General features: G+C 34.4%; 1 protein-coding gene across 1 annotated transcript in view; it reads left to right on the top strand.

The window, feature by feature from the left end:
* The first annotated feature begins 3,411 nt into the window (after positions 1-3,411).
* The window catches only part of HDX (highly divergent homeobox), a 146,975-nt gene continuing 136,683 nt past the window's right edge, over positions 3,412-13,703 (top strand). Inside the window, exons 1-2 of the mRNA XM_030807410.1 lie at positions 3,412-3,558; positions 9,194-10,297. Of these exons, the coding sequence (XP_030663270.1) occupies positions 3,412-3,558; positions 9,194-10,297 (1,251 nt within the window). The remainder of the gene's footprint in view (positions 3,559-9,193; positions 10,298-13,703) is intronic.

Genomic DNA, 13,703 nt, shown 5'->3' with positions numbered 1-13,703 from the left:
TGAATAGCTAGGACTACAGGCACATGCCACCATGCCACACTAATTAAAATTTTTTAAAAAATTGTAGAGGTGGGTTCTCACCACGCTGCCCAAGCCTGTTTCAAACTCCTGGTCTCAAAAAATCCCCCTACCTCAGCCTCCAAATGTGTCATCCCATTTAGAATATCTTGTTTTCCAGTAATGAATACTTATAAGTACATTTTTTGGTACTTTTCAAATGTTTTAATTAGCTGGGGCATTAGTAAGGCATTGAGCTGGTTTTAAGTATGGCATCGAATCTATAAGAACAGTGTTACATCACATAGGAATTTATCTCAAATGTTTCTGTGGGAAAATATGGCCTTTGCTATCTGGAACATCTAAGGAAGCAGACATTCTTAGAAGCTGTATTTTTCAGGTACTTCCAAAGCAACAAATCTAAAAAATTATACTCATTGTTCAGCTTGTTTGAATAGAACATACTAAGCATGATTTAATATTTTCTCAATGTCTCAGAGTCTTCATTAAAATACTGAATCTTAAACCTGAGTGAAACCTGAAAAATTCCATATCTGGATATGACATATAAACTTAAGAGCCTAGTTATACTAAAAATATAGGTATGTTACAACTACATGCTTTACAACTTAACACAAATGAGTTCATATATCATAACTTATTTGCATCAACCCAGAGTGATAGACAAGATGACTTGTACAGTCCAGCATTTTACAGACTTGGTAATGGATATTCATGGAAATTAAATGATTTACCAAATTGTCAGCAGTGAAGCTGAGCATAAACCGAGGTTGTCTTATTCCTGTGGGTGGGCATGTGCTGAATGGTAGCATAATACGGAATATTGGGGGTAAAACTAAATGAATTGTTACTTCAGCACTCAATCCCCTAATTCAGCCACCATCCCCACCACAACCCAACAGACCTCAATTTCCAGGGAACCGATGGTTTGTCATTTTATCTTCCACATAAATAAAAACCCAACTTTAAAAGTTATTATTTTAAAAACTCTATTTTTGATTATTTTGTTGCAAATGATTAAGAAACTTGGCTGTGCAGTCATTCAATATCTTGCCACTACAGAGGCCAAGATAGCTAGGGTGGATGAAGATAATGATAAATTATCTTGCTCAAATGGGGTTATCTAGTTGTTGTAAAGAATTAACTCCCTATAGTGTAGTAGATCTTTTGAGCAAAGTGGCCTTGCTGCTGTTGTTACTGAATTTAAAGGGAAAACTAAAAGGTCCCCGCATTGTCTATTGTCAGAGTTGCAGTATCCAGAAATCTGTTTAGTACTCAGTCATCTTTATTTGACTACTGGTATCAATGGGGAAGGACCTGGTGTGTTTTGTAGGTTGATATCACATTTAGATAAATGTAACAGTTGCAGCCAGCTAATGGGAAAACGTAGGGCAGGTATTATCACACTTGGTGATCACTCACATCTTGTACTTTAGGCTTTTTGCAGTAGGTACAGCTCTGCAGAGGAGGATCAGAGCTCTGATTGTACATTAATGATTTGAAGTTTACCGTTGTCCTCAGAATCTATTTCAAAGTACCTTGCTTCTAAATCCATACCAGATGAAACATTTCAGGTATTTGACCTCCATCTTCTTGCTCTTCTCCTGACTGCGGCTGAACCATTTAGGAAAAGAAACCCCAAAACGCTCTGAAATCTGGCAGCCATGATAGTAAAAAAAAAAATTGCTTTAATGGATATTGTTCCTGCCCACTTGTCCACGCATCCTTGAAAATTTCGTTCGGTTTAAGCTTACACGTTAGTGCACTTAAATGAGATCCCCTTCAGAAAGTCAGTAGAAGTCTTTGCTTCTGATGTTTCAGGGAGAAACTTTACTCTCATCTTTCCTGGTGCTCGCCTACATCTGATTTTGTCTCATCAGATCTCTTAACATTAGATAGGAGATAGATGAGATAGATGCTTGTGTGGGCAAGAAAGAAAGTCAGGTGTACAGATTGCACTGGATGACTGGATGACTGGATGACTGCATGACTGCTTACTTTCCTTATTAGAGAGCTTTATTGTTTAAAGTATTCAGAAAAAGATAAGTTATTTCCATGTCAATTTACTTGGTTATTTCCATACACAGTATGCTAGAAAAATTTCTGTCTGGTTTGGCTTGAAGAGTTTCATTGTTGCTCTTTTTTCTTTTCTTTTCTTTTCTTTTCTTTTCTTTCTTTTCTTTTTTCTTTTTTCCTTCCTTCCTTCCTTCCTTCCTTCCCTCCTTTCTTTTCTTTCCTCTTTTTCTTTTTTGAGACAGAGTTTCTTTCTGTCACCCAGGCTGGAGTGCAGTGGTATGATTTCAGCTCACTGCAACCTCCACATCTGGGGCTCAAGCAATCCTCCTACCTCAGCCTCCAAAGTGGCTGGGACCACAGGCTCACACCACCATGCCCAACTAATGTGTTGCTGTTTTCTTAATTTTGAGGAGACACTTTTCTTGGAAAAGATGTGGTATTTTTTCTGTCAACTTTTGGGATTAACAAGTTTAGTGTGACAGCTTTTAACAAGAACCCAAAATTGACTTAATCTAATCACAAGGATACTTTATTAAATGCACTACTAGAATTTATCATTTTTAAAGAAGAATTTGACCTGACTTTTATTCTTTAAATTCACAGAGTTGTATACCCTTAATATTAAACATTTTGTCTATTGGCAGAAAAGATAAAGCATTTTTTTAACTTATCTTGTCAAATTGTGATGGTGTCAATTTAACTGAAAGGTACATAGTTTTAACATGGTTTATTTTTAGTAAAATGTACATAATTTTACATTTTTATGTATATGCTATGTTTATTAAAATAATTATTTTGGTTAGTATTCCCTAAAGCACAGAAATGTTCACAGTCACTAAACCTTCGTATTTATATTTAAGCTCTAAAGAGGTTTTGTTTTAATATATAAAAAGAATCCCTTCATCCAAGATGAAAAATAAAAGCACTCTTTTGCTCCAGAGCACAGCTTCTGGCTATAAGACATATGCCAGATGCCTTGCTGGACAAAGAACAGTGAGTATCCCTGTTGATAATTGATCACGTATGGCTACTCTGACTTTACTAGCCATAAATATTCATTTCAATGAAATTATCTTTTTTTCACATGTATTAACACTAACCAGATTAGGACTTTCCTCTTTTTTTTATTTTCTGTCTTTTTTTCTTTAAAGTTGGTACATTATCTGAACAAATTCAGTAAGTGTTTACACTATGCATATTTTTCATTGAGAAGCTGTCTCCCTTTAGCACACAAATTATTGCCCACTACTGGGGATTAATTCACTTACAGAAGTTTGCAGCTTGGAAGCACTGAAATTGAAAAAAAAACCAGGTGTACAAATTCTACACATACCAAATTTTTATTCCAATTTTCAGAGTATCTTCTTTTATTTTTAGATGAATCTACGTTCTGTATTTACTGTAGAACAACAAAGGATTTTACAGCGTTATTATGAAAATGGAATGACAAATCAAAGTAAAAATTGCTTTCAGCTCATATTACAGTGTGCACAGGAGACTAAGCTGGACTTCAGTGTAGTCAGGGTAAGTATTGAGGTCTTACACTCAAATTTAAAGCTTCTTATTACAAGTGATATTTGCTTAATATGAGAAAAAATATTCAGGGTATGAAGTCACTAATTTTATAAACAGCTTCACTTCCCTGGTATAACAATACTATTTTAAAAATAAATAGGGCTAATCACTTAGTATGTATTTCTTTATATAAATACCTTGAACACACCCAAACCCTTGCAGTGTAAACATCTTTTTAAAATCTTAGCTTTTTAAACTAATAAATACATTTAAGATTCATTGTTGATCTTATGCTCTTTAAACCCCAAATTAATGTGGATGTAATCCCCAAAAATGAAATCAGTAAAACAGGCATTTACCAAGTGAATACTATATGTGACATATTTTTCATTGTATCTGAATTTTTCATCAGGCATTTGGTCTGCTTTATAAATACTTTCTCTAAGTAAAATGCATGCATTTTAATGGGTTAGCAAGTAAGGGACAAGGACTCCTAAGGGAATAAATTTTTCTTTATCACAAGCATAGTTATTCAGCAGTAAAAATCAGAGCTGCTACATTCTTGAAAGGTAACGAGAAGGTGATTGAGAGGAGGCAAGAGATAAATCTAACAGAACTGGTCACGGATTTTATTGAATGCATAGGACCTTTTATGTCTGTTTGAAAATGTTACAAATCCTCTTGGTGTGAAACCTTAGTGATTGAAATACTTTCTCCTACTTGGCATTCATTAGGCTAATTTAGGAAAGAGAAAGGATGTCTGTTCTTAAGTTTATTTTGCTTTCGATGTACCTTCAAAGACCCTAAAGATAAATATATCAATAAGAATAATCATTCAGAATATGTGTTTCTTAAAGACTAAAAGATTTATTCGCCTTCAAATAGGGAATTGTGCCACCAATTCTAGACAAAAATATCCAGGATATCTGTTTCTTTTATTTTTTTCTTTTTTTTGAAATGGAGTTTCGCTCTTGTCACCCAGGCTGAAGTGCAGTGGCCTGATCTCAGCTCACTGCAACCTCTGTCTCCCAGGTTCAAGCGATTCTCCTGCCTCAGCCTCCCAAGTAGCTGGAATTACAGGCGCCCCCCACCATGCCTGGCTAATTCTTTGTATTTGTAGTAAAGATGGGGTTTTGCCATGTTGGACAGGTTGGTCTCGAACTCCTGACCTCAGATGATCTGCCTGCCTCTGCCTCCCAAAGTGTTGGGATCACAGGCGTGAGCCACCGCGCCCGGCCCAGGATATCTGTTTCTTATTTGCTGAGACCAATCATCATACTCAGATTTGTTTAAGAACCAGAAATATCTCCTATTAACAGCTCTAAATGGCTTATTTTAAATATCTTTACTAAGCCGCAGAGGAAAATATCTAATTGTATTAGAAAATGTAATATAAAATGGGTTGATGAGATTGCATTTAGAAAGTCCTACTTTTTTTTCCTGCAGTAATTTCCTCTGCTTTTTTTTTCTTTTATCTTGTCATTACCTTAAAATGAAAACCCTTGCCAGGCAGCTGCATTGTGAAAATCTTTCATATTGTGAAATCTTTCATATTTCCAATGTGTTATTGCAATCTTCTCCTCATAACTTACTTGATTGTGATTGAATATTGAGAGTGTTGAAATACAGAGATTTATATTTATGCTCAAAATGGTGTGAAAATCTAAAACAAACAATGGGAATGAAATATATAATTTCTTAGAATGTAGATTACCAGTAAAATGTTACATGTTACAAGAAAGTGTAAAAAATGGATTCATTCTCTCCATTCCAATGTAAATTGTACAGAAATTCAGTCTTCCTAATTTAAATCCCAACACAATTTTGATGGCTTTTCCAGTTAAAGGGCAAAAGGAATTTTTTTGTAGACTCATCACTGTACACCCCACCCCCCTCCCCAGATACTTTGCTAGGGTTATATGTTCTACTTGAAAGAGATCGTTCTCTATTTTTATTAACATAGTATTCATTGCATTTTTCTTTTAAAAAATCCTTAAGTCCCACTGTATTAAGAACTTGATCCCAATGTAAAGAAAACTTAAAAAGTTAAAACATCAAGCAAAAATAAATATACTGGGGTAAAAAAACAAGAAAACAAAGAAGGAGATATAAAAAAGGGAAAGAAGTTTAGAGACAGTGAATTTCTAAGAAAGAACTGAAACACAAATTTATGGACACTAAGGATTAATGACCCGAATTACTTTTCTTTCTTTTTTTCCTATGTAATATCACTTTATTAGTTCCTAACCCCAAATTCTCATCATGTCAATTTCATTTGACCCATCTTATAAGATGTAATGTAAATGAGAATCTTTTACAAGTTATAAGCTTTGGTATATTTTGATAATAATTGATAGTAACTGAACAAATTTTAGTAAAATTTAATTCAGCTTTTGGGGAGCCTCAGGCAATGTATTTTCTTTATTTTCATTTTAAATGGAAATATTTCTTATATACCTTCCTATTTATATACTTTCCTACTTTCTTCAGTTGAGAATGTGAAAAACAGTTGAACCCTTACTTTTTGACTCAGGGTTTTCACTTTGGAAATCAATTATTATACTGTGCCACAAAATAATAATACTCACAACTTGGTAAGGTATATGAAATTTTTTTTTCCTTAAAGGACCACAGGCTGCTATTTAGTGATTTCTCCCATTGCTTCTGTTTTGTGTGCCTTCTCTTCTCCCTTTAGTGAGCAATGTTTAGTGAACAATTTTAGTTTTGGTACTGTTGGGGTGCCTGCCAACATAAACCTCTATCACTAATATTCCTTCTATTTTGTAATTTCTAATTTGCTGTTGATTAGAGAAAGTGGGTTTTAAGGTTAGGTGTTGCAGTGAAGTACATGGATCTTGTGACATCTATGTTGGTTGTGTTCTGGACAAGGGAGATTGCTAGGTTGCTATATAGCTATTTCTTATGTAAATGGATATTATTCTACTGCATTTTACTTTTTGATGGGTACATTATATAAATATCTATTAAGCTATATAAGAAACTATATATAATATGCATATGTATGTATAAACTATACAACTTTATAAGAAGTCATAAATTTGCAATGCACTAAAATCACTCTTAAACTTCCTGAGTTAAGGTAGACATTGTGTGAATAGAACACAGTAGGTTATATTGTGTGTGTGTTTTTTTTTTAAGTGGCCCAGAGCTGCCCTCCAGATGTCATGGTTCTTGAATTCAAATTTTATAATTTTACTGTGCTTTCCCATTAAATTTTTTTAATGTAATGCTTATATATTTTTGTAAAGATTACGTACAAATATGTTATGCTTCTCACAGGTTATTCTTACTTAAAAAGCCATAATGTGGCAACTTATTTTGAATATTTGTAAAATTCAACTTTTAACATTTTAGTTTTAAGTATTTCTCTAGTATATAATTTAAAAGCTTTTAGTTTTTCTCCCCGTCTCCTGTGACATTTATATTCATACATCTTTCTGCTTGTCATTCTCACTCCTGCTGTTTCATGAAAGTCAGAGTGAGTTTAAAATTCTCACTGCCTCATGTGAAGTAAAGTGGAACACTACAGTTTGTGGAACATTCTCTTTATGGGAGAAACAGTAATTATAAAAATAAAATGGCCAATAGAGATGACTATTTTCAGGAGTTTCTAACCACTACATGTAGGGTAGTGGAAGGTTTAATGTGCTTTCAGGCGAGGTAGAATTGACAGAATCTTTGCTCTCTCACTTGCCCCCAGAATATCCTTCCACAAGCTATTTATTGTTTCTGAACCTCAGTTTCTTCATTTACACAATTAGAAAAATAACACCTACCAACGGAGGTTTTATATATACATATATTTTATATATAAAATAATAATACTCCATATAGATAGATCTATTATAGATCCTTTATAGATTTATTAGAGATCCTTTATAATTTAGTTTTTTATTTTATTTTTTTCTTTTACCTGTATGTACACCTTGGTTCCAAGACAAATGAAAATCTATCTATCTATCTATTGAGAGAACACATAATGGGGATTCAATACATATTAGCTTTTATTTACAGTGTTACAGCAACACTAATGTATATAATTATAAATTGCATAAGATGTACAGTAAACATTGAAAATTGGACAATTTATGTGGTCTTCAAAAACAAATCCATACAAAAGTTAAACAAATATACTCTGAACTATTGTTTGTTCAAGGCTAGTTCATTTAGTGTTTTCATTTTTAATTTATTTTAATTTTTCAGGAAAATATTTGGTGGAGACTGAGTCTCACTATATTGCCCATGCTGGTCTCAAAATGTTGGCCTCAAGCGATCCTCCTGCCTTGGCTTCCCAAAGCACTGGAGTTACAGGCGTGAGCCACTGTGCATGGCCTGTTTAATTCTTAATAGATTAATGTGCTTTGGTGTTTATAATATGGTATGCATTTTGGAATTATTATAAAGTTTAGTAATCACATTATAGAATATATTTCTTATTGTATAATTTAAGAAGATCCATGACTCAAAAATAATACTAAGATAATTATAATAAATTACTTACATTAAAATATGTATTTTGTAATTAAATCCTAAACACCAACCACTAGTATTATTTTTAATAATAATCTTATTCTGTTTATAAAATATATATTTATTGTATAAAATTTGGTAAGTAGAGAAAAATGTAAAGAAGACAGTAACTTCCATAGATTAGTGACAAACTGAAAACATAAAATTGCAGCTTGTAACAAACAATTATTACTTACTTGAGTAGAAAATTACTCTTGCATACAAATCAATTTAAAAAGGTAAACACCTCAATATAAAAATAGATAAAGGTAATGGATAGGCAATTCCATGAAAGTAATATTGTAACCATAGAAATTCATATCAAAGCAGCAATTATACACTTTTCATTAACTCCTGGAGTAGTAAAGACTACAAAAAGATAGTGCAAACTCTTGGTGAGGGTGTGAAGAAACCAGAACTCATACATTGGAGGGCACTTTGAAAATATTAGAGCCTAGCAATTTTTCTTTTAGTATTGCATTCTAATAGAGCAGCAGTACAAAGATGCATCTACGATGATGTATATGGCAATATAACTTATAAGAAAGAATATTTCAAAAAATACTATAAATATCAGATAGTATGAAATTAAGCAAGTTATGATATATTTATAAAATGGAAGTTGATGAGTCTAAAGATTGCAAATGTGTATTTGTTTAACAATACTGTGAGCATTTCTTAATGCCATTAAATAGCCTACCTTTAGTATGTTTTTAATTTTTCAGTATTATAAATAAATATATGATGAACATCATTGCATATAAACTTTATCTACATTTGTAGGTTACTTTTAGGATAAATTACCATAAACGTATTTCTATGTCAAAGTGTATAAACATTTTTAGGTTTCTTGATACATATTAGTTGGATGGGTAATGAGGAGAGAAACAATAATACACTCTGTTTTCAAAGTTTGAAGGTATTTATTAAGTGTGAGTCCCTGATCATCTTTTGCCTTTATACTTTGGTCAGTTTTTCTGTTATTTTACCTTTTTCTTTTACCTTTATGTACACCTTGGTTCCAAGACAAATGAAAATATAATGTATAATGTATTTGTTTTTTCTTGGTTTGTTTTTAATTTTTTTTTCATAATACCATGTTTTATCCTTCCAGACGTGGGTTGGCAATAAGAGAAGAAAGATGAGTAGTAAGAACTCTGAATCTGGAACAGCAACAACAGGAACCTCTTTCTCAGCTCCAGACATTACAGTCAGAAATGTGGTTAATATTGCTCGACCCTCAAGCCAGCAGTCTTCTTGGACATCTGCCAATAATGATGTCATTGTGACTGGTATATACAGTCCAGCCAGTTCATCAAGTAGGCAAGGAACAAACAAACATACAGACACACAAATTACAGAAGCACATAAAATCCCTATTCAGAAAACAGCCACTAAAAATGATACTGAGTTTCAGTTACACATTCCTGTTCAAAGACAAGTAGCACACTGTAAAAATGCTTCCCTACTCCTAGGTGAAAAAACAATTATTTTGTCAAGACAGACAAGTGTGCTAAATGCTGGAAACTCAGTATTCAATCACACAAAGAAAAGCTATGGAAACTCTTCAGTACAAGCTTCTGAAATGACAGTACCTCAAAAGCCTTCTGTGTGCCACCGACCTTGTAAAATTGAACCAGTTGGGATTCAAAGGTCATATAAGCCTGAACACACAAGTCCAGCATTACATAACTTATGTGGGCAAAAGCCAACTATTAGAGACCCTTACTGTAGAACACAAAACTTGGAAATCCGTGAAGTGTTTTCATTGGCAGTTAGTGATTACCCCCAGAGAATTCTGGGAGGAAATGCCCCTCAGAAGCCTAGCTCAGCAGAAGGAAATTGTTTGTCCATTGCAATGGAGACTGGAGATGCTGAGGATGAATATGCCAGAGAGGAAGAGCTGGCATCGATGAGAGCACAGATACCAAGTTATTCGAGATTTTATGAAAGCGGCAGTTCCCTTCGAGCTGAGAACCAAAGTACAACCTTGCCCGGACCAGGAAGAAATATGCCAAATTCACAAATGGTGAATATTAGAGATATGTCAGACAATGTACTGTATCAAAACAGAAACTACCATTTGACACCACGGACCTCATTACATACAGCATCTAGTACAATGTACAGTAATACCAATCCATTACGGAGTAATTTTTCTCCTCATTTTGCATCATCAAACCAATTGAGATTATCACAAAACCAAAACAATTACCAGGTAATGTGTAAATTTATTTCATAAAGGTTTTAAAAACTGTGTTTGTATCCAGTTAGATTTGGGACCTGGATCACTTAACTCATATACTGAAGTAATGTGAGATTTTTGCTTCAAAGTGGTGGTTTGGGGTTAACTCCTTGAAGAATTTTGTGCTTTGTTTCTCATGTTTTTAAATGATGAGGTCTTTTTTTCATGTAATATAGCCATTTTTATAACATGGCAGTCTTTTCCTGACATTTAAAATGATTTTGTTCTGGAAATGAGAGCTTAATGGGTAGCATGGAATTTCCCATTACTAAAATAGGGTTAAATTGGTCAGGCTCATGCTCTTGAACATAGAATATTCCTATAATGGTTTTCAGTTGCATTTTGGGGAGCTGTCACTAGATGAGTGGTGGCTTCCCTGGTACATACCCAGGCAAGTCAATAATTTCTTTAGGTGCTGATGGCTGATAAGCCAACTGCTTTTTATAAATGTAAATGCTTTATTAAAACATTAAGTGAGACAGTAGTCAAATAGTCATTTAAAAATGTTTATAGGGAAAAGACATATTGAGAGTAAGAATTATTGCAATTTTAGACCTGTGCTTAAAATAGTTGTTATTTATTTACTGTTTCATATATTCAATTGTTCAGGTATGCTTCAAATAATCACATTAACAGTGAGGTATAAGCCTACCTCAGAACATCTCTTAATCTATAGATCATTCCCTCTGAAAAATCTGCTTTAGAGAATTTGAATAGCAGAGCTTGGATGGTTGCCATTTTTCCTTACTACTGGCTAGAACTTCTTATCTTTTCTTTTCTTTTCCTTTTTATTTTTTAGACGGAGTTTCGCTCTGTCGCCCAGGCTGGAGTGCAGTGACTTGATCTTGGCTCACTGCAACCTCCACTCCCCGGTTCAAGTGATTCTCCTGCCTCAGCCTCCCAAGTAGCTGGGACTACAGGCGTGTGCCAACACACCCAGCTAATTTTTGTATTTTTAGTAGAGATGGGGTTTCACCATGTTGACCAGGCTGGTCTTGAACTCCTGACCTCAGGTGATCCTCCTGCCTCAGCCTCCCAAAGTGCTGGGATTACAGGGGTGAGCCACTGGGCCCAGCCTAGCACCTCCTATCTTTTCAACCACAATACTTAAGATTTGTCTGGATTTAAGATGCTTCCAGGCTGTTCTGAACCAGTTTAAGGAACCATCTTCTTTTAACTCCCTCCATCTTACAGCTCCCTGCTTGAAAAATGAAAAGCGATAATACAGTATAGGAAGCATCCCTCTATCATCTGGCCATAACACAAGAACTCCATCATCATCATTAACAGTCATTCTTTATTGATAATTGACTCATTTTTATGTGTTTGCTCTTTAAAGAAACATGCTTAGAGTAACATTGAATCATACCATTAAGATCCTCTACACACCCCTCCTTCATTCACCTACTCTTTTGTCCTTCTTTACCACTTCAGTGTTATTCTTAATAATAGTAGTAACAATAACACTTACCATTTGTTGAGGGCTGACCATGTGCTGGGACCTTTGGTCGCTTTATGTAACCAATCTCATTTAATATTCATGATGATCTGGACAGATAGGCATTTTATCCATATTTCAATTGCTTGCCTAGGATTACATAGCTGGTAAATGACAGAACCAGAATTCCAACTCAGCAATTTATTATTTATTGTATTTTCTGCTTTACCATACGGCATAACTATTTCAACTGTATTTGACTTACTGGGAGGCCTGAGAATGCAAGGTTTAATTTAAATTTTTTTTAAACCCATCACTCCCTAAAGGATAATTTAACCTGTGATTTTACCTTTATACAGTCTATTTTTTTCTGACAGAACTTTTAAAGAAACAATTTTTTAAAATCAAAGAACCTGCTTTTATTTTATTTATTGCAACAAAATTTAGCAACTGTCGTATGAATGGTAATCTTCTTAAAAGAAAGGCAACCTGACATAAAAATTTAGAGTATAGGCTTAGAGCATGGACAGACCTGGATTCAAATTCAAGCTCTGCCACTTTCTACTTGTGAACAGATAAGAAGGTATAGCCAGTGGCTTATCTTCTTTGTGTAACAGTTTCTTTATTTATATAATGTGGGTACTAATTCCAACTTCACAGGAATCTTGTGACAGGAAATGAAAAAAAAATCTGTGCAAGGCTTTTTGTACCTTTCCTGGCACATAAAATTCTTATACATATTAACTCATAGTTGGAAAGTTAAACTCTGCTAGTCTATGTCTCATTTACGTTCCAATTTCAAGTAAAATTTTCCACAGACCATAATTATCACAAGTTAACAGAAAGAAAACTTGTAGTACTGGCTAAAAGAAGACTGGAAGTAAGTTATCACCTTCATTACAACCATTAAAAGCCCATTGCTATACTATATCAGACCTGTGTAAGCCAACCTGACTTGAGAGAATATGGTGGAGAAGCCCTGGGGAATCACTTTACCTCAAATTTTCTTTTTAGTTAGTTCATATTTGGAAAATCAAGGCAGCCTGGGGAAGTGGAATCCATGGAGTTTTACCCTCCAAGGTGTTGCTGAAGCTCTATCACCAACACTCTTGGATCAGAACTTAGAATCTGTGGTCATTTTGTCAACTTTCTATTGTTATTACTATACTTTAAGTTCTGGGGTACATGTGCAGAATGTGCAGGTTTGTTACATAGGTATACATCTGCCATAGTAGTTTGCTGCACCCATCAACCCATAATCTACATTAGGTATTTCTCCTAATGCTATCCCTCCCCTAGGCACCCACCCCCCAATGGGCCCCAGTGTGTGATGTTCCCCTCCCTGTGTCCATGTGTTCTCATTGTACACCTCCCACTTAAGAGTGAGAACATGCAGCGTTAGGTTTTCTGTTCTTGTGTTAGTTTGCTGAGAATGATGGTTTCCAGCTTCATCCATGCTCCTGCAAAGGACATAAACTCATCCTTTTTGATGGCTGCATAGTATTCCATGGTGTATATGTGCCACATTTTCTTTATCCAGTTTATCATTGATGGGCATTTGGATTGGTTCCAAGTCTTTGCTATTGTGAATAGTGCTGCAATAAACATACGCGTGCATGTGTCTTTATAGTCAAATGATTTATAATCCTTTGGGTATATACCAGTAATGGGATTGCTGGGTCAAATGGTATATCTGGTTCTAGATCCTTGAGGATTCACCACACTGTCTTCCACAATGGTTGAACTAATTTACATTCCCACCAACAGTGTAAAAGTGTTCCTGTTTCTCCACATCCTCTCCAGCATTTGTTGTTTCCTGACTTTTTAATGATTACCATCATAACTGGCATGAGATGTTATCTCATTGTGGTTTTGATTTGCATTTATCTAATGACTAGTGATTATGAGCTTTTTTTCATGTTTGTTGGCTGCATAAATGTT

The sequence above is a fragment of the Nomascus leucogenys genome, chromosome X (genome assembly GCF_006542625.1).
Source record: "Nomascus leucogenys isolate Asia chromosome X, Asia_NLE_v1, whole genome shotgun sequence".
NCBI lineage: Eukaryota > Metazoa > Chordata > Mammalia > Primates > Hylobatidae > Nomascus > Nomascus leucogenys.
Note: the sequence above shows the minus strand (reverse complement) of the source record. Positions and strands in the feature narration are given on the sequence as shown.